Source organism: Haemaphysalis longicornis, unplaced genomic scaffold (assembly GCF_048455015.1).
Source record: "Haemaphysalis longicornis isolate Haplotype H1 unplaced genomic scaffold, Haemaphysalis longicornis Haplotype H1 scaffold_2, whole genome shotgun sequence".
Classification (NCBI taxonomy): domain Eukaryota; kingdom Metazoa; phylum Arthropoda; class Arachnida; order Ixodida; family Ixodidae; genus Haemaphysalis; species Haemaphysalis longicornis.
This window is the reverse complement of record NW_027526295.1, coordinates 182078652-182104145: the sequence shown is the minus strand read 5'-3', so window position 1 is coordinate 182104145 and position 25494 is coordinate 182078652. Positions and strand designations below refer to the sequence as shown.

The following is a 25494-nucleotide window of genomic DNA, read 5'->3' as shown; positions in this document are numbered from 1 at the left end:
CACTTCCAAGTTCAAATTTTGATGTTTTCCCATTTGAATTGGGCGCTTTCCTAAGAACTCCCCACCACGAATCTGCACGCCAAGCACCAAGCACTCACCCCTGGTGGCCCGTGCAGATGTGTGCAGCGAACAGATCCTCCGACTCAAACCCGTTCAAGCAGCCCGCACATATGAGCTGGATGAGTTCTCCCGTGGACTCCTCTTGGCTCTCCTGCGGGCTCACCTCAGGCAGCACGTGGCCGGCTGCAACCGGGAAAAATGCACGGCTGTCACGGCTGACCGCACAGGCGCGGTTCTTGCGCACCAGGCGGTGCCAGGAACGCAAATAACGCTGGCCACTACAAAGCAGGCACTACACACATGGAGAGGAAGAGCACAACGGCCAGAAGGGAATGGCTAGGCAGGCGCAAAACCAAACTCTGTCCTGGGACCCCGTGGGGTGGATATTTGAAGCTCAGGGCAATGGTGGCAGAGCAGTCATCATCGACGAGCAACACCTGCACAGACCCCAGTGCAACTTCCTTCCCTCGCTTTTGTTTGCTCTTTTCCCCCGGTGCATTGGCAACTGTTGTGGCAACCGCTTCTCTAGCTAGAGCCACATGCCAGAGCTCGGCCAAACTTAGAGCAGATCACTTGTTCACGCCCGCTTGGCTTTCCACACGGATTTTACGCGGTCTAAGCACCCAATGCTTACGCATAAAACTTTGCGCTGCACAGCTCTGCAGCCTAGCCATGCAGCGCACTTTAAGCAGCCATCTCGACAGCCTTAGCGTGAACTCTCCCCGGCAACACGCCCACATTTGCCCACATCTCACCGGGTGTCAACTCTGAGCGCTGCATCCTGGCCAGCGCAGAGGGTTCTTCGTGAAGTCGCATGTGAGAGTCCAAAGCCTTCTTCTTGAAGAAGCCTGCACGGCAGAGACACCCCACTGAGGCCCACGCAACGAGGAACAGTGCAAAACCCCACGGCATTTCATACAGTTCAAGTCCACAGTGTTGCCAGGCTCAACATAACTAATTTTCCTTCCTAAAGCATACCTGTAATCCATTTTCCTCAACTCTTCAAAGTACTACAGCAGTACTTTACATCCAAATATGACAAAAATGGCATCTTACTACCACAACATGCAGCAAATTTGTTTTACAGAACAGTGGTAGTCGTAAACTGAATAAACGACCAGACTCGGGAGCCCCGAGTTGCTCACACAGGACAGCTTCTTGATATAAAACCATTTAGATAAAACCACAGCTAACTGGGGACACGAAAACACTGCCTTCATCCTAAACGTGATTTAGAAAGCCACTTGTAGTAGCTTCAGTTATGTTTAGACCCGGCTCTTCCCATTTGCACACTGCTGTGAACAATCAAGTCTGGTCACTAAGAAGAGGAGGAGGAGGAAGAAGGAGGGTGGTGGCTCATGAGAACTTTACACCCTATAATGCAAAACATAAGAGAACAGCATAAAAAGGGGTGAGTTCAATGGGATCCCACGCCACCTCCACCCTTTCAACATGCCCGCTCTTCCATCGACTCCCAAAGAGGCAGGCGAAGCAGTGGTGCACACACACCTCTTCCACAGGTCAGGCACCGGAAGTCGGTGTCCCCACGATGCATGCGCAGGTGGTTGTAGAGGCCCACCTTGGTGGCCAGCTTGCGGTTGCAGCCCTGCCACGGACACGGTGTGGGAGGCCTGGGTGACAGTGGGAGGACGGGGGCCACTGCTCAGCGACAACAAGGATAACCCAGTGGCAAATGCACTGAGACCACGGCGCAAGAAAATATAAAGGAGGCCAAATGGCCCATTGCGGCAAGCACGGGCAAGTTACCTGATAATGCAACAACGAAAGCGAAAACGGACTACAAAGCCTCCTAGCTGTGACAGCGAAAGAGAGGGTAGCCGCCCCTGACGGACGAAATGACAGCGGCCACAATTCATTCTGGGGCTGCGCAGTGAAATGCCAATCGCAGCGGCCGCGCAGTTTTTCGATCCCACAACAGATGCCGCTAGCCTAACCAAGGCCACGTGCTTGTGACATTATCTGGCCGCCCTAGGAACCGTCGTTTCCCCTCCCGTCTTGTTCTTACTCCATGACTGATACGTAGCGGCCACAAGTGGGATAGAAAAAAGTACGCTGTGGGTTTCACAGATTTGGGCTGCATTAAAGCTCAACTCTGTGCTGTAAAGACTGGGCAGCCAGAATGGCTGCCCAAATTATAACCACAGCAGAGCCTTGCTGAAATGTCCTAGAAAACGAAGGAAGCAATTGGGAGCCATCCAACGTACATACAGCCTTCTCAGTGTAACTACAAGGCAGGGCCGGGCAGTAGCACGATACTAGGATATTGCGATATTACCTTGGATACCATTGGATACCATTACCTTGGATACCATTGGGTGTCTGTGTATCACTATCAAGATACATTTGAAGTATACATTTGTATCTCAGTAGTGGAATACTTTCAAGCTGTATCAAATATAATGCGGTGTCACATTTGTTTTGCACAAAATGGTAAACAACACTCCCTTTTCTTTTTCTTCTTAAGCTGTAGCGACGCCTCCAGCTTTGCTGTGCCCCCTAAATTTAACAGCCCCTGGCTTCCTTTTTGCACCCGCCAGTAACAGGGTAAGCAGTCACCAATGAGGCGGCACCGTACATCATTGTCACCACAAGGTACATGTGTCCGCTGTGTTCCGCCGGTCACACAAGGGGAAGCAGCATGTCTCCTGAGGTTGTAAAGTTGGATAAAGAATGGTTACATCGATGGCTTCAGCACACAAGCTTCCATGCAAACGAGCTGAATTGTGTTCCCTTCAACTGTACGGTTGACAGGAGTCGGTGGTTTAGATGTACAAAGCATTTTGTTACTGATTGTGCTAGCGTTGTTCACTGGATACTGCACTGCGCAGCATGTGAGTCGGTCTCAGGCCATAGATTGGTCTCAGGTCAGTCACTTTGACCAAGGCCATAGATGGATGGCACTCTGGAGCCTCAGTGGCTGAAAAACATTTTCTTGTTTTCTTTTTTTTTTCTCTTGTTGTCAGCTTGCATGATGACAATACAGGAGAGCTACTAAGCAGGACGATTTTGCTCGCCATTTTTTTTTCAACTGGCCATGAAGTGTAGATCGCTGTCACACTGGCAGAGTAAACGGTCAGTGTCCAGCCCCGAGAGAGGAGCCAGGTATTCTAAAAATTATTCAAAAGTGACTTTACATCACCATACCTGCCAACCTGGGGACTACGAAAATCGGGAGGCTCACAGCGAGGGGGGGGGAGGCATTTTTTTGTAATAATGCAGCGCATGCAATGTCTAGTCCACATACAATATTCAGCTTTCGTTTTTATCTAGGTTTAACACAACGTTTAACACAACAGCTTACTTTCAACCTGCCCGCATTTCTCTACATAGTAGGTTGCCACGACAGGGTAAAGCTGCGATGAGGTGTCGTTGCTGCCGTCAACTGCAAGCGCGAAAACACGACGCTTCAGGCTTTCCACCATTGCACCTTGCGCCTCTGTAGCCATTTCACCGACAATGGCAGTTGTCTTTGTTCTACCGCACCCGTAGCGCTTCGCCTCTTCACACTTGGGAAACATCTTTCGCAGAAGTGGCCCAACGTGATCACTCACGCGGGGCGGCAAATTGTGCTCGATAAGAAATCCAGTGAAAAGGCACTCCGCACGCACAACACTGTCTTCATTGCTGTTGCCAAATAAGTTGCTCACAGTCCTCTGCTTCTCAGCAGCACGAAGGAAGCTTAAGTGCTTAGTAGTCGCCAAATGCAGTTTTAAGTCTCCTTTACCGCCGTGGACCACGCTCATGTTGCGTGCGCAAGTCGCGCAAAATCCGAACTGTTCGCCTTTCGTGGATGGCACAAAACACGAGAATTCTGAAGTAGAACACTTCAAGAAACATTGTAAATACTTCTTTTGTTTCGACGACGCCATGATGTCAAGAGAGCTGTGAAAAGCAGAATGTTACTACGTTCAGTCCTCAACGCATTGTCCCGACCACACGTGAACAAAGTTAGGCTTGTACACTCCGTGCACACAAACAGCTTGGATTCCCATCAGACTTCGGCTAACTACCCAGCTCGTGATGGCAATCGCAATGCGGCTGTGCTGCATAACAGTTTTCTTTTTTTGTTTTCGAGATCGTGGTTGGGGCCGTTTATCGGGAGATTTATGGCCGTGCCCGTACAATCGGGAGAATAGGTAAGAAATCGCGAGTCTCCCGGGTAAATCGGGAGAGTTGGCAGGTATGCGCAAGGTTCTCGTACTTACAGAAGTAGCAAATTTGTGCTCTCAATTAAACTGTTGGAAAAGTGAACATCGAGAACGCAGTCACACAGAATGACATGCACAGTCTGTTAAGCTGTTTGAGAAGCTGCTTTTCATGTCACTTTCATGAGTGTCAAATAAAATTGACTGTTTTTTTTTGATGGTACACCTGTATCAGCGATTAATTTGTACCATGGAATACTTTTTTTTTCTCTCCGAGATATTCAGTTACGTGAAAATTAAAGGTACCTTAATATCTGTTGTGTCCCAGGCTGTGAACACATGTATTACGAAATTTGTATTCTGGAATACCTTTTGAAGCATCTTTGCCCAACCCTTCTGCGAGGAACCTAACAAATCTGTCCTCAGCTGGATTTTAACCACCACAAATGCAGGAACAGCAAAAATTTATGGCAATGGTACAACAACCCAAGGGGCAGCGAGTACTGAGCAGCAACCACAGTGTACTCGATGCTTACTAACACTCAGTCTAATAAGGCAGGCACCTACTGCGATAAACCATCATCTATCCCGTTGGCACGCCGCACTCGCTGCTGCCCTATAGAGAGCTGATTGGCTACCAGCGTGCCCAGCTGAAATGAACTTTGAGGTACTGGCGATGCAGACACTGCTTTGCCTCCGCTGGGTGAGCTCCAACCGTGGGAGAGGGGGCAAGCAGAAAGCAGACTCACGCGTGCACCTCCATGTGGGCCATGAGCTGCTCCCTCTGCAGGAAGCGGCGGTGGCACTTGTGGCACTCGTGCACAATGCTGTGCAGCGACAGGTGGCTCCACAGCGCCTGGGAGTTGGCCATCTTGGAGCCGCAGATCTGCAACCAACGGGACGCCGCCGGCGCGTGCAGGTGTGAACCACTTTGCTGGGCTCTGGAGCGGCAGGCACTCGTCACTTAATCACAATCAGCCCATGCGACTGCTCCTTCCACCTTCTCTACAGAAAAGGGCCTGGTTACTGCTGGAAATTCAAGGCAACTCGGCCGCTTCAATTAAGCTTTGACTGGCACTCCTTTGCAGTCAGCACATTTAAAGCAAGACAGCTAGGTGAAGTACCTTCTCAACGTGCAGAGCAGCATCAACAAACTAGAACAAAATAACACGAACACAGACAATGACCGATATTTCGGACGCCTAATTTTCCGGAAATGCTTGATTATTTGGACTTTTTCCCAGTACCAGGACAAACCTCGGTAGCATTTCGGCTGGCGTACCCGCAAATTTTCCCGCCATTTTTTCGCGGGGCTACCTTGGTTTCCAGACCAGGACTTCCCCCTGTTGATTAGCTCGCATCATACATTCGCGGGTACTACAAACGTATTGGGGCCCGTAAAGGCCACGGATCTGTCAGCCCGCTCTGGTTACAACGACTTGCGCGCTCGCGCCGCGAACTCAGGCTCGAGCCCGGGTTCGTTTTTTTTTTTTTTTTTCGCTTCGTTCCCACGGGAGGTACTACGAACGTATGGTGTGGCAACCTGGCGAGTCCTGGTGTGGCAACCATGGTAGCCCCGCGAAAAAATGGCGGGGAAATTTGCGGGTTCACCCGGCCCCGAGCCACGGCGCGAGCGCGCAGGGGTTTGCAACCAGAGCGGACTGACAGATCCCCGGCCTTTACGGGCCCCAATACGTTTGTAGTACCTCCCGTGGGAACGAAGTGAAAAAAAAAAACGAACCCGGGCTCTAGCTCGAGTTCGCGGCGCGAGCGCGCAAGTGTTTGTAACCAGAGCGGGCTGACAGATCCGTGGCCTTTACGGGCCCCAATACGTTTGTAGTACCCGCGAATGTATGATGCGAGCTAATCAACAGTGGGAAGTCCTGGTCTGGAAACCAAGGTAGCCCCGCGAAAAAATGGCGGGAAAATTTGCGGGTACGCCAGCCGAAATGCTACCCAAACCTCATACATTCAAAATACATTCAAAGCCCAAAATTTCGGACACACGAGGATGGGCTGTTTGATTTTTCAGACTACCGTAAAAACCCGCGTATAATACGAGGTATTTTTCCAAATTTTACTATGTAAAATTTGCGCCTCGTATTATATGTGGATCCCAAAGTTTTCAGCCGAAAATTTGCACTTTCGGTTTCGGTTTCAGCGGTGGGTGGGCCATCTTGCGGTGGCGTTAGCTGGCTGCTGCTTCTCTCAGCTGGCGCCATTTTGATTGTTTTGACCACGTGAAGGATCGGCACGTTCACCGCAAGTCTATCACGATGTCGGGTGCACGAAGGCAGTATTCACCAGCAATTAAAAGAAAAGTTATTTTATGTGCCGAGACCATCAGGAATTGCGCCGCAGGACGGCAGTTCGGCGTCACCGAAGGCAGAATTCGCGGGTGGAGAAAGCAACTGGTGCTTGACTGGATAAAGTCTGTGCGGTGTCGGCGGCCTGGAGCACTGTTGGGGGTTCCCGTCAGTGCTCGTGTTGGACGCCTTTCGCTGCCACCTGGCCGATTCCGTGAAGAAGTTGTTGCGCGAACCCCGCATCGAACTCATTGTCATTGCAGGAGGAATGACAGCCCAGCTGCAAAAACTAGACGTTTGCATGAACAAGCCTTTCAAAGACTGCATCAGGTCCTGCTACCAAGAGTGGATGAGGTCAGGAGACCCATAAGTGACAGCTACCGGATGGCTAACGCGGGCTTCTCCAGCGGTGCTTTGTGGCTGGATCGCGGATGCGTGGGCCAGCATCCCAGAGAGCTCGTCAGTCGCCCTTTTAAGAAATGCGGCATCTCGAACGCACTTGATGGCACTGAGGACCACTTTCTGTGGGAACACAGTTCCAACAAGGCGACTTCAGGAGACAGCGGCAGCGAACCTGACGATGACTGAACGGACGTCGGGAGACAGTGCCAGCGAAAACTGACAATGACTGAAGGGTAACTGCAGTGCAAATAAATGTTTTCTGTGCTCTTTCCCTCGTATTATATGCGGATGAAAACTTTTTTTTCTGATTTTGCTGTCCCCGAATTACACTTCGTATTATACGCGGGTCCGTATTATACGCGGGTTTTTACGGTATCTAAGCGTCAGCCGGGCCGGCTACCACGCATACTGAGCTGTGTCGCCGCTGTCTTGTTCGCTTCCTTTTTCCCCCTACAGCCTCAAAACCAGTGCTGGCCTTGCATGTCAGTATGTCAACTAGTAACCTCTGACGCTGGATCGAGGCTATCTTGCCTAGCAGCTTCCACTTCTGCAACAGCGTCGCTGTCGGCAAAAACTTTTTTTGTTTAGCTTCCGCTGCCACTTCGCCTTTGTGTTTGCAGTGCATTTCACATGTTGCCGTGCTTAGCGAGTAGGCCTAGTTGTGGTCGTGCTGTGGAGACGCAAAAATCACGTTCTGTCGCTACTGCGGCTTGCGTTTGATTGAATCTGCTACAGTGCTTCAAGATGCTGTTTCTGAAATTTATTGCAGGTGTTTTTTTTTTTTTTTTTTTTTTTTTTTTTTGCGCAAAATGCGCCTGTGAGGAGGCACTCAACGGAGTTGGTGTTGTGGTCTGGTGACAACCTTTCGAAGGCCGCGCTCAGCCAAGCATGACGATTCCCAATGGAGAAAACATCATCGGTATACTTGAGACACGAGTGCCACGATGACTCTGCAGAAATTCAGGTGTACCTTCTCGCATGGAAGCGAAGCATGGTTCAGAAGCACATTTATCACTTTTCCAGGGCATGCATGCAATGCCATAAACGCCTACCCACAAAGTGACCAGAGAGACAACACCATCACTCCGCTCTTCACCCAACCAGTGAAGTGCCACAATCCACCAGGAAGAGTGGAATCATGGTCCTGCACTCATGAGGGACAACACGTTTTTTTTTTCCACCATGCAACAACTGCAGTGGTGTAGGTAAAAAGTTGTCCCACTCTTCGCCAACACGAGTAGCAGAATGGAAAGGAGCGTCCTGGACCCCACCATAAGGGACGCCAAGAGAGAGAGAGAGGAGAGGAAGAAGGAGAGGCCTCACCTCGCAGATGTTGGCCAACTCCGGGTGGACGCTCTGGATGTGGTTGCGGCGGGGCCCGGGCTGGACAAAGAGCAGGCCGCAGTGCTGGCACTGGTACTGGTGGCTCTCCGTCTCCATGTGCTTGACGAAGGTGGCGAACAGGCCGAACCACGAGTGGCACACGCGGCAGCGGTAGTTGCGCGGCTCCGACCGGTTGTACTTCTCCTGCACGCGCATGTACTTGTTGGCGTGCTCGGCGCTCAGGAAGTGGTCCTGCAGCCGCTCGTTGTCGTCAAACACCATGTCGCACATGGAGCAGAAGCTGTCCGACTTCTGGTTGTGGCCCAGCGCGTGGCGCTGGAAGGCATGCGGGCACGAAAAGGTCTGCCCGCACGCCGTCACGATGCACTGGAAGCGCTTCTCCAGCCGGTGCAGGTTGTGCATGTGCAGGTAGTACAGCGCATAGCTCTTGATCACTGCGTCGCACACGTGGCAGTAGTGGCCCACCTGCACCGTCGAAAAACAAACCCCCACTCTCATTCATGGGGTCACGTGAGACAAGCGCAACTCGCATGGGAAAGGGCAAGTCAGGATTGCAACAGAGAGAACTGAACAAAAGCTAAGTGCTGCGCTTCCTCAAAAGCAGTGCAAAAGTAATGTTTTGATGTGCCTCACTGGTCCATAATCTGACAGTGCTAGTGTAGAACAGCGAGAAAGAAACACAGTTCAATATATTCGGTAGCCCCATCCAATCACAGCACCTATCTCATTCCTTGGCAGCTCCAGCTCCAACCGGACAAGCCTGCCCCCATGTACGATGTATGAAAGAATGTTTACGCTGAGTATAAATACACCTACTTAACTGTTCCCTACGTAAAAGCATTACCAACCCAAAACTGCTGTACAATAGAGTTTTGAACAGAGCTGAATATACAAGCCAGACAGCTACAGGATCACCATGGCAGGCATTGAGCCCACTCTCTACATCAAGGCATGCATAAAGTTTATCAACTACCAACTTCAGTTATCACGAACAAGTTCTGCTCAACCATCAGGCTCATTGTAACTCGACCTTCCTGTATCAGCTTATCTTGACTGTTTTCTCCAGGAGGCCTTGGTGGGCGCATCAAGCCTTTCCATGCTCACACATACACTTCACTTCGATGAACAGTGGCCGACTGCACTTTTTCTCAGTTAAGCGCAAGGCGTAAGGAAAGGAGCAGGAGGAAAAGGTGGTAAGAATAGGTAATGTTCGGCACCTTTGTGGGGAAGCCCAGCTCAAGGAGCTTCGCATCCGAGGGTATGTCTGTCGAAGCGAGGCCGCCTGGTGAAGCCCCCTTGCCATCGTCCAGTCCTCCGTCTTCTGCGCCCTTCTTAGGAGTACCGGGCAAAGTGCCGATTGAACCCTCGGAACCGGGGACCTCATCGGTGGCTGCCCCAGACGCGGCCTCCTCTTCTGATCCTAGCTGGGTGATGCTCTCCACTGCTCGCTGCTGGGACAGCTCCGTGTCGGTGTTGTCCACTGTGGGCATACTGTACAGGTTGTCTGCGGGAAAACACCACTGGTGAGAGACAACACCCAGGGACAACACAACGGGCAGCAACAAACACAACACAGCAGAATCTAGATGATACCACCAATTGGGGGCATACCTTGGCAAAACTGGGCCCCAGTCACTCAGACTCGCACAGAAACATATATTTTTCCTCACGCTCACCGCCCACCGTCAACACTTGCACCCACTCACACTCACATCACCATTCGCACTCACTTGCGCGTGCGTTCACTGCTCGCAGTCGCCACTCGCACTCACCACTCGTCGTCTGCCCTCGCACGCGAGCGTGTGCAGCAGACCCTCCATGAGTAATGAAAATTAACAGCATTAGTGCATTACGGCGTCAGAAGGCTACCCAAATCATATCCCTATATCAACATGCCACCAGGGCATTAATTCTAGGGTGCCCATAGCAGCAGCTCAGCGACAACATATTTCCAAAGCTAAAAGCAATCTCGCCATTAGCAACCATCACGACGAACGGCTCCTCCAATGAATAGTCAACAGCGAGTACAAGCGCAATAGTGGCGCTCATTGTGGTAAGCTTCGCAAATAGCTTGCGGCGAGTGGCACTGGCACTTGCGAGTGGTGGGCGGGGCTCACTGCACGTGGGGCTTGCACTCACTCTCCAGTCCAAAACGATGGCGAGGCTCACTCACCACTCACTTATGAATAGTAAGTAAGTGGGGGTGGGTGAGTGCACCCGTAAGTGAGCCTGCCGACCTATGACTGGGTGTGACAAAAATTTGGAAAATTCCCTGTGCCAAAGTTGATTGATTGGTTGATTAATAATGGGGCTTAACACGCCGGTGCTTCACAGGCCATAAGGAGCACCGTAGTGGAGGACTCTGGATGAATTTCGACCACCTGGGGATCGTTAACGTGCGCCGAAGTATTGAACACACGGGTGTTCTTGCTTTTCCCCTCCACCCAGGAATCGAACCCGCATCCTTGGGATCAGCGGCAGAACGCCTTAGCCACTGAGCCACCACAGCGGGCCCCTGGGCAAAAATGCATTAGGCCAAGAATCTAAATTCCAGCCATTACAAACAAATTCAAGAGCCATGGTAGATGATACGAAACGGCAAGTGTTTCAACAGCAATAACACAGTCCCAAAAGATGGCTCTGATCTGCAGCCTAATCGCGTCAAGCCTAGCGCCAGAGATCTTACCGGGTGATAAAGATGCAATTATAGTGTGCCTGGCAACACAAACTCCTAGCTTCCTCTATCTGCCTTTACTTTTCTTTCAATAAGAGGGAACCTTGTGCACTCTGCAAAAGCCACACACACAAAGCACTGTCGCAAAAGAAAGGACGTGAGTGTCCCGTTATCTCAGATCAAGTGTAGGCTGCACAAGGTGTCAATGCTTGCTAGTTGATGATGGTGAAACTGCCTGCAGACAGACACTGCAGCAGCAACAAAGCTCCACAACAAGCAGAGCAGACAGGAAAATGTCAGCAACAGGGCAACAGACAACCCTGTCGCTCGAGAGAAGGACAGAAGACGGCAAGGGACGCCCTGTCACTACACCTACCTAGTGAGAACACGTGAACAGAGGCGCAAGGCTCGTGAAAAAGAGCTCCGGCAGCCAAAGAAGAGGGCAGCCAGGGAAGGGGAGGGGGAGGGGCACTCACTCTGGACGTCCTCGTTGGCGAAGTCCGGCAGTCCGCGCTTGACCCAGCGCATGTGAACGTGGTGCTGGTGCATCTGGCAGGCCTCGGCGCTGGCAAAGCGCATGCGGCACAGGAAGCACGTGCTGGACAGGGAGGCCCCCAGGAGGTCCTCCTCGCTACTGCCAGCCTCCACAACGCCACCGCCCGACGGCTCCAGGCTGCCTGCCACGCCCTCCGTCCCGCCACCAACACCCTCTTCCACCACCACCGATGAGGCTGGGCCGGACTGCTGCTCCGCAGGTTCGTGCACGCCGTCTGCCATATGCTTCTGCAACAGCCACAGGGGGACACACCTCCATTACGCAGGGGAAGACACAAGAAGAGAAATGTGCAGGCCAAGCCTCCAATCCACCTGACTTCAGACATCACCACTACTGGATGCCGTTTCTGCTTTGGCAAGTGAGAGGGGTGGCACAGATTCAACCGGGATAATCGAGTCACCAAACCAATCAAGAACAAGAAAGAAGAAGAAAAAAACTGCACTTGATGGACAGCACACCCAGGTCGGAGATATTGCCACGCAGCAGCACTGCCACATTGGCAACACAGTCAAACCTCGATGTAACAGAGTCGGTAAAAGTTGTAATATACTTCGTTACATTCAAATTTTACAGTTAAAATGAAGTGTTAACCATGTGAAGCAGTTCCTGCAAACGAAAACTTGGCACGCCTACACAACTGGCGCACTGTTTCTGTTTCCGGTGGAGCTTAATTGTAAAGCAGGCATCAGCGTGAACCGCATGGAGCGTTTTCTGCATGCAAAAATGTGCCTTGCAAGCCACAGGCGCGCTGACACAGCCGCGGAGACCATCCGCGCGATGCAAGTAGCTCCAGCGACCGCTTCTAACCGCTTGCTGAAACGCAACATGAGGGGCAAATGAAGTTGCTCATGTGGGGGAAAAAAAAAAAGCTGATAATGTGGGTGAAAAGTGCACTGTAAAACATCATACATGCCGCTTAGGAAAGCGCCTATCAAATGCCCTCCACGGTGGTAAGCCTAATCGTCTGTGGCGAGGCCAGCCGGCATCCCCTAGCGCTTCGAAGCTCCCCCCATGAGACGCGCGCCTCCCCACTGCCGCGCGCGGCCCAAGTTGCTTTCTGCCCGAGGCAGAAGCCGGCGGCGGCGTGCAATCGTGAACGCGAGCGTGAAAAAAACGCGCACTCATAAAGACACAAATGCTTTGCCGCACTCTTGCTGGAATGATGGAACCTAACAAGCATGAACGAAGTCGAACGAAGGGCAAAGTAGCAGCATGCGGCAGCGGTGGCACTATGCACAGCCTGTAGGCAAGGAGCTCACTCACGAACTCCGTGGCTCGCCGCATTCGCGGCACTGGCCGTGCTGCCGTTAGCATTTTACTAAGACCACGTTTCAACACTTGCGTCTCCCGAAATCTGCTTCTACATCCAGAACTTTGTGTCTAGTTGTCCATGAAACTTCGTTACATTGAAGTTTAGGCAAACAGGACTTCGTTACACAGAGGGCGAAAATACATTGTGTACATACACTTGAAGTTAAAAAAAATTCCGTGGTTCGTTACATCGGGGGTTTCGTTACATCGAAGTTCGTTACATCGAGGTTGGACTGTACAAGCTAGGTGTTGACCATAGGCTCTTGCATGATGCCTCACGCTGTTATCTAGCTATCGCAGTAAAGCCTCATTGCAAGAGACACTCATAGGACCCGGGAAACACGTATCTTGTAACCAAAAAATCTAGGAACACTGAGGAGTCATACTGGACAAGTTCATTATGCATCAGTATCAAAGTGTGTTTAAACATGTCTGCACAAAATTGCTCAGAATGTCCTGAGAAAGTCATCCATGGTAGTTTTATTGACTCTAGGTTGTATTAGTTTCTTTCCCTACTTCTGAAGGTAAAGCAATGCACTTTGCAAGCCTCCCTGTTTCTCACAATATTGTTGAGGTGCTCTTAGAAACATTGTCAGCTACAACTGCTGACACTTTCTGCCCTGCAATATCTTCGTCCTTCTCCAGTGGATCATTCCCAAGGGCAGCATTTACTTTCGCGAGGATCACAAGACTTGTAGTAAGCTTCCCGGAGCATATGAGGTCTCTTGGATGCAGACCCAAGCTTCATCTTTAGGGCAGTTTTTCACAAGGTCATTCATATAAGGCCCCCTCTTCCATCATGTCTCTTCTAAAAATTGATTGATTGATTGTAGGATTTAACGCGCCGACGCAGGCGATGAGGCGCACCGTAGTGGAGGGCTCCGGATTAATTTTGACCACCTGGGGATCTTTAACGTGCGCCGAAATCGTGTGCACATGGGCGTACACACGGGCCTCCATTAGAAAAGCGGCCGCCGTGGCCGGGAATCGAACTTGCATCGTGTTCAGCAGCACAACGCCTTAGCCACTGAGCCACCGCGGCGGGTCTCTCGTAAAAAGTGAACCATATCCTCTGGGAACCCAAAAAACTTGCTTTTAGTAACAGTGGGTCTCTTGCAACCATGTCTTTCATATGCGATGTTGCTAAGATGGCAAACGTAGGAAAGCCAACCAACTCATTTTCAAATGTCTCTTATAACCAAGTGTGTCCGGTAACAGCATTTCTTGTAACAAGGTTTCACGGCAGCTCGAAAAAGTGGACCAAAAGGCCAAACCACCCTTAACATCATCCTTAACCTATGTTCACTACAGGATGAAAGCCAGCAGTGGACCTATTTGTAATTTAAAAAAAATAAATAATTATTAGGGCAACATTAAGAGCGTAGGCCATACTGTCATAGTCAATTTTTGAACTAGGTGCAATGAACTGCAATGAGGGAAAAGAAATGGCAGATGAAGGGGTGTATGGACGCCCCCTTTATAAAGTATCACCTGCAACCGCACAGCAGTGCTTCTAAAGGCATTGCCAAGGTGCACTGCACAAGTGCACATCCTGAAAGTACGCTTCATACAGGGGCTTTGACAGCAACACTACAACAGTTCAGCGACAGTGCTAACCACCGAGCAAGATAAAGAGGAAAGCCGACTGTGGATAGTGTAGATGGCGCTACAGTTAAACCGGGATGTAACGAAGTTGACGAAAATTCGCAATTTTTCGTTACACGCAGGTTGAGTTAAGGCTCGCGTGAATGAAACAGAAACGAAACCAGAATGTTGGACATCAGTGACGGTGAACTCACCCTTCAAGGATTTATTCCAGAGTGAAAAAATTCATGATTTTTGTACCTGATTCTTTACAACTAACTTAGTCTCTACACGGCACTCCAAAGAAGCAACGTCACTCAGCCTCGTAATCAAGAACGTAACCTAAGTATCACTTTCGCCTTTTGGTACTTTTTGGTGCCTTAACGCGTTTCAAGTACCAAACTTATGTTAGGGAGCGTTAACTTGATGCTCTTTTCTGTGCACAAAATTGCTGAGAGGGTGCTAGGCGGTTTACTCTAACGGGCGGCTATGTTTTTCTTTCTCTGATTTGATTTGATTGTACGGTTAAACGCGCCCACGCAACGCAGGCGATGAGGCGCGCCGCGGTGGAGGGCTCCGGATCAATTTCGACCACCTGGGGCTCCTTAACGTGCGCCGAAGTCTCGTACACACGGGCGTTTTTGCTTTTCGCCTCCATCACGTTCTTCTTTCTCGCCGGGGGAGGCGGTATTTGAAATCGCGAGCTTGTCTTGGAAAGACAAAACTTTTCGTTTTCTGGCCGCAGAACTCACCACCGACGAACTGACACCACGGATAGCAGTGGAGACGTGCGACTACACGCCGACAGGCAGGCCTATCTACTAACCAACACCACACTCACACATGGAAATGCACAGTTGTTTGCGATTCGGACGAAATTCGCTGAATTAGTGCACTTTTTCCAGACGATTTTTCAGAAAAAGTGCAAAAAGCAATCGCTCATCAGCATAGCGAATTCGTTACATCAAGGTTAGCCGTCGCAGTGCCTTCGTTACATAGAGGTCGCAAGCCCATGGGTTTCAATGGGGCTGGCAATGGGTAATTAAAAAACTCTGTTAAATTTAGGAATTGGCTACATAGAGGTTCGTCACATACAGGTCTAACTGTATTCAATTCATAGATGGCCCCATGAATTGAGCCCATTTGTAGTGCCATCTACAGTGTGCTCCGCGAGTTGGGGACATTAAGAGCCCGCCAGAGATGGCCAAGTCGGCGCTCCTGTTTTACGTTGCTCCCTGGTGCTAGCCCCTCCCAAGAACAAAATATGCTCTAAAACCGCACATATTTCTGCAGCAGCATAGCAGCAGCGTAGCAGCTACAAGCTGCTAGTTCACATCGTGACGTTTGAAGAAGAAAAGGGGGTGTGGGGAGTGGCTAGCAGTACAAAACTTTGATAATAAGCTTTAGCTACATACGAAGCTATAAATAAGAACAGAACAGAATCATATAGTTGAACCTTCGCACCGAGCTGAAAACTCCATGATCAAAAACCTCTGATGAAACTATATCTGCTTGAATGAATTTGAAAATTCCCTTAAAGAGTGGGGGCACAAGACAGAAGAGGTGCTGCAAGTATGCACCATTGAACGACACCAAACGCTTGTGCCATAGACATGCATCAATTTTCCCACCATTCTTCGATCGGTCCTAACACACATATATACTGCTCCCCCCCCCTCCAAAGCCAGCATCTCCCAAAGGAGCACTCAAAAGGGATCCGATACACAGGGGAGCCTCCTTGCCTTGATCTCGTCCTCGGAGGTGAAGGTGAGCGAGCAGTGGTTGCACTTGTAGAAAAGGTTGGCCTTGGGCCCTCCCGAGGCTGAACTCAGCCCCGTGCTCACAATCCCCCGGCCCCCTTTGCCCTTGTCGCCCCGCAGCAGCGGACACCGGGTGATGTGGCCCATCAGGTCCTTGGAGTTGCCACATGGCTGCAGGCACTTGGCACACGACCACGTCTGGGGGCCTGCACACACAGTTGGGCCATTTTACGGCAGGGAATCATTAGAAAAAAGAACTGAAGTGCACTCCACCCCAATCTATCACCCCTGTTGACGTTAGTGGGGGGAGGAGGAATGACATTGGCAAGAAGGAGTGGGATGGCCTCTGCCGTTTTTTGTGGTCTTTCATTCCTCCCACGCGGCAGGGAGCAATTCTAGATTCTGCTCCCCCGGCACAGTTTCTTTCACACGTCACATATGAGCCTGTGCAATATACCACTGCCACGCAGAGCTCAAAGGAAAAGTAAAACAAGCACTTTAAGAAATAGTAATGCTGGAAAGGGAGCGGGGGTCATTTTTAAGTATGTGGACACTGGGGTGCCTTGAAGAGAGTTTTATATCACATCACACTCTCGCATAGATGTCATTCTAAACTAGCCTGCTAAAAAAGAGAGAGAGAGAGAGAGAGAGAGAGAGAGAGAGAGAGAGAGAGAGAGAGAGAGAGGGAGAGAGAGAGAGAGAGAGAGAGAGAGAGAGAGAGAGAGAGAGAGAGAGAGAGAGAGAGAGAGAGAGAGAGAGAGAGAGAGAGAGAGAGAGAGAGAGAGAGAGAGAGAAACACATGCAAGCATTAGCTACTAAATATGGTGCACCATCTAGAAGGAATGAGAGAAAAGACTGAACCGAAACATGATAGCATGACACAAATTGAACTGCAAGGAGTACCCATAGGAAGTCTAATTTTCTTATGCCTTTACCAGCCGACACAAAATTGTCTAAATAAAGCAAGATCTCAAGAACTAAGGACTCGAGTACAAGACTGCTAAGTATGAAAGAATATTAAAGATTAGTTATTTCTGTTGCTTGCAAAGGAAAAAAAAAGGAAAAAGATGAAGATGAAGATAAAAGAAAATATTTGATACATCTAACACATCCAGAATGTTCAAGCTTGCTGGGTGCCCTTCAGGTAGCAAGCTTGAGCGATGCAGAAGAACAAAGTGCAAGCTAATTACAGTGGACTTTTTCAAATGAATGCGCAACCAAATCAAGCAATTCCCACAGGTTAAAAAAAACTGCGAGAGTCACAGAAAATGCCCAAAGCCACTGAAATAGAACATTCCAGCTCCTGCTAAACAAAGCCAAGTAAATAAAATTGACTAGCTGTACTACTTTTAACAGACACAATGTACCCACACTGAACTGCTCAGCCTGCAACCTCCACAGACGAGCTCATATTCCCATACCACTACGTGTCCCCCCTGAACACCTAATGGCATAGAGTTTCACCTTAATTAATATACAGACAGGGGGATCTGACAAACGTGAGCTACCAAAGCTTGCCACCAGAACCCCAGACTTTGGAATTTTTTTGTGTCAAAGTTTTTGAACAATAACACATTAATATGTACTAAAGGAAAATTTGGTGCTTTAAAAGAGTAATGACACTAAATTTATCGCTTTCAGTTTTTATGCTGTAAAGAATACCTATTAGCCCAGTAATTACGAAAATCGAACTGAAAGCCGTCAGCCGCAAACAGAGAATTAATTATAGCACGGGAAAATGGCCGTTCGAAGGCCAGCCTGCAAGCGGGCCGGTCTTACGTCACGGTCTCACCTGTGACGTCAGGGACGTTCGCCGCATCGTCTGCTACGAATGCCCATGGTCCGCACTCGCTCGCGCAGTCGACATGTCGTCTGAATCGTTAGACTCGGATGAGTCGCTGCCATCCGACAGACAGAGCAACTTTATTCGGCCAGGCGATTAGGCCAGCGATGTCTTCACCATCGTCCGTTTTTTTAATATCACTGCGGCTCGAACCGGCACAGACCGTGATAGCAACAGCTTGTCACCACTCTTCTAATCAATCTGATCGCGTAAAAGAATTTCCACATGCGAGAAAGTAGATGTTAGTGTGGTGAAAAATTGTGCTAGGAGTTGTTATCAGCGCTGAATTTAAAAGCGGCATTCAGATATTTGTCGCGATGGTAAGCCTACGCTGACTAGCAGCGAAGGTTCGGCGCTCCGACCCAGCACTGCCGGCACCGTGGTGCGGCGAGCGGTCGAAAGATGGCGCCACCTATGCGCTAGAATCAAAACAGGCCACGGCATATGTCTTGGTCACCGATCGCTGAAACGGCAATTATCGCCAAAATAATGCTCCATATGCGAAAAAGGGGCTGATAGTGTGGTGAAAAGTTGTGTAAGGGATGGCCATTCACAGTTGTACAGATAGCGGCGATCAAATATTCGCCACGATACTAAGACTAAAGTTTCCAACACCCAAGCTGACCCGAGCAACGCCGAGCCCGCTGGCTTGGGCGACAGTTCTTGCGGCCGCCGCCGCGCACGAACTTAGTCCACGTTTAGCGCTGCATGTCGTCGCGTGGAAAATAATGCATCTTGGCGTCGTTGTCGATTTGCTCGGAGAGACTTCCACGAGCAGTACGTCGCATTCCGCGAGCTTGCCATAGCACAACTTGGGCGAGCTCGGCGACACGCACCGCCGCGGTGCGCGTCGACATCGCGCAGTTTTCGGCACCAGTACAAGGAAGCACCATGCGCCGGCCACCAACTGAAGAGCAAAGACGTCGAACACGCAAAGTGCGCAAAGTTTACAAGCATTGCTCACACAGGTATACCCACGTCTTTTGCCCAAACGAATACCACTGACAGCAGCAGCGCAGGATATCGTTTCCGGTATCGAAAACGACTATATGACGTCACCCTGAACCGGTCAGACACGCCGGCCAATGTTTCCTCACGCCGAAAGCGATTTCGCTACTGCTGCCGATTTGTGGAAGCTCATGGCCGGGACAATCAAAATCGATTTTAGATGTGATTCCAGCCTCGGATTGCTGCAAAAATTTCTGTGAGGCATCTGTACAAACTACTGAAGCCAATTATATCATTTTTTAGGCGTCAAAATTTGGTGCCATTACTCCGAAGGTCCTATTTTGTATTGCAGAAATGCTACCCACTTTTAGTTGGCATGGCTCAATCAAAAATTTATTTGCCAGAGGCCTTTTAGGAGTTCATGCAAGATGAACAACCCTTGTTGTTGGTTTCGTTGTCATGAGCGAAGCAAAGCTACGTTGCAAGCCTGCACAGACCAAGCCCACCCACCGGTCTGGACGGCGTGCGAGAGCAGGATGTGCTTGTGCAGGCGCTCGCGGCCGTGCACGTAGACGGAGCAGACGGAGCACTGCAAATGGGGGCCCGGCTGGTCCTGCAGGTGGCGCTGCTTGACGTGGAAGCGCAGCCGCCCGGGCCGCGGGGTGCAGTAGCCGCAGTAGCGGCACGTGTACGTCTGCATGCGGTGCGCCGCCTTCATGTGGCTGTGGTGCAGCTCGAAGCTGGCCGAGGCCCACGAGCACACGCTGCAGTAGAACTGGCTCGACAGCTCCGTCACCGCCGACTCGGCCACCAGACGCACCGTCTTCTGGTGCACCTCCGGGTAGTGGTTGCGAACCTGACAGATGATACGCGGGCAAAGGCGTGAACTAAACAGGGTGGAGGAGCACGCACCAAGAATTCAGTCCATGATTACAACAATTAAAGCAAAGCTTTAGTGCCCTCACTGATGCCGCTGTACGCCAACACGGCCTGCAGGAAAGCCAACTTTATCTGACGATGATGATGAATGGGCGTGGGTCAAGGGAAAGAAAAAGGCTTCCTGCGGCCCGAATCAAACCTGGGTCCCCCGTGTTGTGAAGCCGGTGTCTGCTTGACTGCCTCATTTCGACATGGTCGAAGGAACCGCCAAGCAGTAGGTACCGATTCGCGCCGTACATCCCAGCCCCACTGAGCAAATATTTTGTTGAAGTGAAAGCAAGACAGGCGTGTGGTTCATTGTGGCGAGGGCTTTGTTGCATTGACTTATATGGCTGGCTGAAGGGGAATTGGAAATATTTCATTGAAGGATAAATTTCAATGAAGCAGAGTTCGTTGTCGCGGGATTCGACTGTATATCGAACCTATTTACGTCGAATTATCCTGATTGCCAAACTATTTCTGGTCACAATATATTTGCAGTGAGCACATATAGCAGAAATCGCGCCTATATCGAACAGAAACACCAGCGACTCCTAGTACATTGACTGCCAAATGCCGCAGAAGTGCCCCCTAAGTTGGCTTTCCCTTGGGGCGGCAGAGAAATTCCGCCAACACATCCCTAAGAGTGGTTTAGCCCGGCCACTCACGGGCAGCGCTCTTTCCCCTTCTTCACCCCGCTTTCCCTATCGTGAGTGCGCCACAGCGCCGTGCACGGCGAGCCGTCTACACACCCCCATGCAAAAAATAATCCTGGCCCACCCACCATACTTTTTTTCCCGTTCATTGTATTTGCGGTTTGTGCTTTTAGCTTTCTTCTGAAGTCTAGCTGTGGTGGCTAACGCTAATGTCACTAAATAAAGGCTTATTTTACGGCTGTATGCAAAGCAGCCGAATTTGCCTTTCGCCGTGGAGCTGGCAATTAAAAAGTCAGCCGAAAGTGACAAGTCGGGTAGTTCCTGCAGTGCACGAGATTGCCCAGAACAACACCCTCAGCATGATCGGCAGGGGGCTTAAATTAACCTTCTCGAAGCAACTTCTGGCCAGATGTTACCAAAAAAAGCGCTCAAATTGCTTCAAATTTGCCGGCGATAACTTTTAAAATCCTGAGGAGTGCAACAAAGCCACTGCTAGTGCTGCCGAAGAGTGGAGCAAGTTGTCGGAATTTCCGGACACCATTGCCGGATCGACGGTCGGCAAGTTTTTGAGTGTGGATGATGATGCTGCAACTATGAAAAAGTCTGGAAGACTACATTGCCAACATTGTACCTAGCGCAAGTAAAAGTGAACACAGCGAGGCAAGCAACGACAATCCTTTGCCCTAGTCCGGTAGTTCTTCCCGAATGTAAAAGGTTGCGGCCTCAGCTGCTCCGACTATTAAAACAATGTGGGGGAGTGCACACCGTCTCAGTCTGCGAGGTTGTTCAAGCAGAATAAGATACAGGCCTTTTTCGTGCCAAAGTAAGGCAATTTCACCCATTAAGTGTTTTTAGAAATGGTATGTGCTTTTATAACGTTCAATCCCTTAGCAGGCTTATATCAGATTATGGCCTGTATCGAACTGATAGGTTTTTTGCGAGTTCGATAACCAGGTTTGTCTGTACTATCATCATAAGGCTGAGGTGTTCCCTGAAAGACAATCTACAGCAGGCACGTCAATGGTAGGCACACCATGCTGAGCACTGGTAGCAATCCGTTCAGCTATTTGGTGCGCTCACCGAACAAACTGGTGCCATACCACCCGCCTACACTTCTAGCCTCCAACAAGCCCTCAAAAAAAAAAATGGCTGGGACAATATGACCCTTTTGTTTTATGCTGCCCAAGCTGTGCAACTGCCCACCACAGGAAAGCAGTTCAGGGAAGTTTTTGCACAGGGTGAACAAGAGGTACTTGCACAGTACAAGCTTTCTCCAAACCTGCAAGGCACATTGAGCACCAAGCAAGACCTACGAGATTCCCGCCCACGGGAGGAAACATTCAAGCAACAGGACCCACCTCTGAGAGGGTGCGCAGCGTGAGGTCACAGAACCGGCAGGTGGAGTTGAGGGTGGTGTCCTCAGTGACGTCCGGAGGCACGCACACAAAGACCACCGCCTCACTGAACTCTGCCTTGGCACTGTGCACGGCAATCTCGTGGATCACATGGTAGTGCTTCTCCAGGTCCACGGGGAAACGGAACACGTACTTCGACTGGCAGAACAGGCACTGCAGGCTCGTGTCGTTGGGGGAGAACACCTGTGACAAATTAAGGGGTGCATTCACAGTACCCGTGTGGGATAGTCTCCCACTCCAAGCTCTATCTCATCACATCCTCATTATTATGCGAGTTTGACAAATCCGTTTGGGCACAGATGGTGGACACTCAGGCGAGCATTTGTCGTCTTTGACACATATGAGGACTCAAAAGAACAACACTCTGCGGGGGTCCTACAGTCCACAGAGCCCGATTTGGGAGTAACGTAAAAAAGTGAAATCCTCCAACAAGACTAACCTTGCCTAAAGGAATCTCCAAACAGATAGCGTAAAACCGACCGGGATGCTATTGGCAGTTGTGTGCCTTTGCCCACAGAGGCAACGCAACAACAGGGGGCACGCGAGAGGTGGAGAGGAGGGTACGTGCCTGCCGGAAGAGGAACATGCCGATGAGGGAGTCCGCGTTCTCCGCCTCTGCCAGTGGCAGCTCGCTTTCCACCAGCTGCACCGTGTTGGGCAGCTTGAGTGTGTGCGCGTCGTCCACGGCATCGTTGGTGCACTCCTCCAGGCTCATCTGGCCGCTGGTCCTCCTTCGGCCGCCAGCCCCCACCGCCGCACCCCCGGCACCCACCGCCGCACCCCCGACGGCTGGGGGAACCATTCCGGGGCTGCTGCCCCCCGCGGCCATGGCCACCCCTCCGGGAGTGAGCAGGGAGCTCGCGGTGGAACCCTGGGCGTTTGCGGCCTTGGGCACTTCCTGCAGGAGAACGACAGAGCACTCGACCCTGTGACTTGGCTTAATTAACAAAGTAACCCTCAAGGAGAAGCGTAATGGCAGTGAGTCGACCCCTCTTCCTCAGGATGGGAAAGGTGGGCAATCACTCACAAACACCACTTCTTCCAATTGTTATTGAGAGATTGTTCAGTATGACCTCTCAGACTGGGCTTCTTGTAAGGCTGCCGTCGAGTTTAGCCCGCTGTTTCTTTCTCGTTTTTTTTCGATGTGCCAAGCAGGGTTTTTGTCACCACTGTGCCTGAAGCCACGACTAATTGGGAAATGATCCCTGCAATAGCCCACTTACTGTGTCTCTCACACCCCTGAAGAAGAAACTGGCTGCACGGTTGTGTTGTGCATGCAACAGAACCATTTTCCATCTTTCTTACCCTCACTGCTCGAGGAAGAAGGGAGAATTCTACACGAGCATCATGAGCGAGCCCCATACTCCACAAAGTCACTTTACGGAACTGCGACCAGCTCTATTTTGCTCCCTTTGTGCATGCGCCTGGCACATGCCAGTCAATGGTAAGCCCCTCAGCCCTGGCAAACTGCAACGCTCACTGCCTTTTCCAGATCTGCCCACCACAAGTTACTGGCTTTTAGTTTCAGCAAAAACAGCTCAGCCATCCAGGTGATGCCGTGTGCACATTGCTTGTAGAATGCAGTCTGTTCTTGGCAACCCCATAGCAATTGTCGCATGTTTCTTTTTTTGTTGTTTTTTTTTTACTTTGTATCTGCACTTTCCTTTCACGAGGAGAGAGTTCCATACGTGTGAAACTAGTGCCAGCAGTCTTTGCCCTGTGTGGACACATACTACAAAACGTCATCGATCCCACTGTTGGTAGCTGTAACTGAGCAATAAAAAACATGAAACTGCAGTTCCTCAGGTATCTCTGCATTTACTCCAGCCCCCTGCGTCTTTCGCTCAGCAGGCTTGTTCCACCAGATAGCCAGCGCCCCCCCCCCCCCCGTTTTAGTATCATGCAGATAAGACTAGTGTAAAGTAAGTCCTGCACACAAGTGGCAGATATCTTGCCCCTGGTGGCACTCTGAAGGTCCCAAGTGCATACTTCCCTGAGACACCAACTTTGCTCGTCACTGAATGAATGAACGACTATTTAGAAACAGGCCCGAGGCCCTGGGGGGTTATTGAGCAGCATGTCCCTGCATCATAGCCAACTTATAATCAGCAGCTAACGGGTTTTAAATATGCTAGCCTTCGCGGACTGCAAAGAACTGGTGAGAGTCTCACGACTGATACTAAGCTAGAGTGCACAAATTTATGCAAGTGCTACATGGCACAAATGCCCTTAAGGCAGAAAACCTTATTTTTAATTCTAACAATGCTAAAAAATTATTCTGTTGTCTAAATGTGGTCATGGCGTGCAACTAGAGGAAAAATCAAGGAATACATAGTCTACATGTGCAAAAAAAAAAAAAAAAGTTTGAATCCATAGGCATTTAAATTCAATAAACAATCTCGGGCTTATTGGTCTGACATGATTAGAAAGAAATGTGGAAACGGGACCGGCTGAAGAAGAAAGGAAGAAAAGTCTTGTCATCTACGAATTTCTTTCTAAAAAATGCACTTGCTTCATCAGTTGCAATCCTACAAGACACCACATGGTTACTAAAGTTGGTTAATGTTCTGAAGCTAGCACTAAAAAATTGGCTGGCAATTAGGATACTCCCTAATGCGGTATTTGGGCGCAGCAGCTGTGCGCTGAGGCAGCACTCACTCGAGGGTTCTCTCGACGGCAGCGATGACGAGCCTCTACGTCGGGGGTGCGAAGTGCGTCTCAGGAAGGGACCGTGAACTGCGCCTTAAGCGAATGCTAAAGTGAACGCCAAGCGTCGTGCGGGCACAGTATACTGCCCCCTCTTCTCCTCCACCGCCCACTTTCAGAGAGTGCTGGCTCGCGCCGCCACGGCGAACCGCCCTCTCCTCCCAATGTAGTGATACTCTCCTCCTTTGCTTTCTGTCATCATTCGCTTTCTCCTTTCACTCGTCGGTCTTGCCATCGTTCACATGGTTGCGCCGACAACACGGCTCAGCCCATAGACGGCCGCCAAAGGGCTGCGCCCTAAATGAAAAGGCCCACTCACCAAACCCGCTTCTCTGTGGCTGGCCGCCCCCGTGCCGGAGCTAGCCGGACCCGACAGGCTGTCCTCGTCCTCGGCCTGGTCCGTCTCGTCCGCAGCCAGAGCGTCGGTCCCGCCCCCCTCCCGCATGGCGCGCACCTTCTCGGTGGCCCGCTCCACCGCCCGCTGCCGGTCCGTGCCGCACACCTCCACCATGGTGCCGTCCGCCATGACAACAAAGACGCGGTTGCGGCGGGAGCGCGGCTGCGTCAGCTTCTTGCGGCCCCGGCGGGCGGCCAGCATCTTGCGCTGCTGCGGCGACAGGTGGTGCATCGGGTGCGGGGGGTACTTGCGTGGCCGGCCCACTTTCTTCTTGGGCACTTCGGGCACCAGTGACGACGAGGGGTCCACGTCCTCGCCCACCACCTGGGTGGGGGGAGACGGCACGCATCAGCACATGCAGTACAAACGTATTACGCACTACAGTTAAACCTGGATGTAGCGAACCTCTATGTAACAAAATCCTGGATTTAACGAAGTTTTTCAATTG

The 25494-nt window shown here is 50.7% G+C and overlaps 1 protein-coding gene across 2 annotated transcripts in view; it reads right to left on the bottom strand.

Moving 5' to 3' along the window:
* The window catches only part of LOC144169600 (uncharacterized), a 50881-nt gene that overhangs the window by 3311 nt on the left and 22076 nt on the right, over positions 1-25494 (bottom strand). For both annotated transcript variants that reach the window (XM_077698846.1, XM_077698847.1), the window contains exons 10-21: positions 24969-25370; positions 22512-22841; positions 21887-22126; positions 19465-19810; positions 16146-16369; positions 11429-11735; positions 9496-9782; positions 8258-8743; positions 4976-5112; positions 1570-1691; positions 816-908; positions 99-243 (exon numbers count right to left, since the gene is read on the bottom strand). In XM_077698846.1, the coding sequence (XP_077554972.1) occupies positions 99-243; positions 816-908; positions 1570-1691; positions 4976-5112; positions 8258-8743; positions 9496-9782; positions 11429-11735; positions 16146-16369; positions 19465-19810; positions 21887-22126; positions 22512-22841; positions 24969-25370 (3119 nt within the window). The remainder of the gene's footprint in view (positions 1-98; positions 244-815; positions 909-1569; positions 1692-4975; positions 5113-8257; positions 8744-9495; positions 9783-11428; positions 11736-16145; positions 16370-19464; positions 19811-21886; positions 22127-22511; positions 22842-24968; positions 25371-25494) is intronic.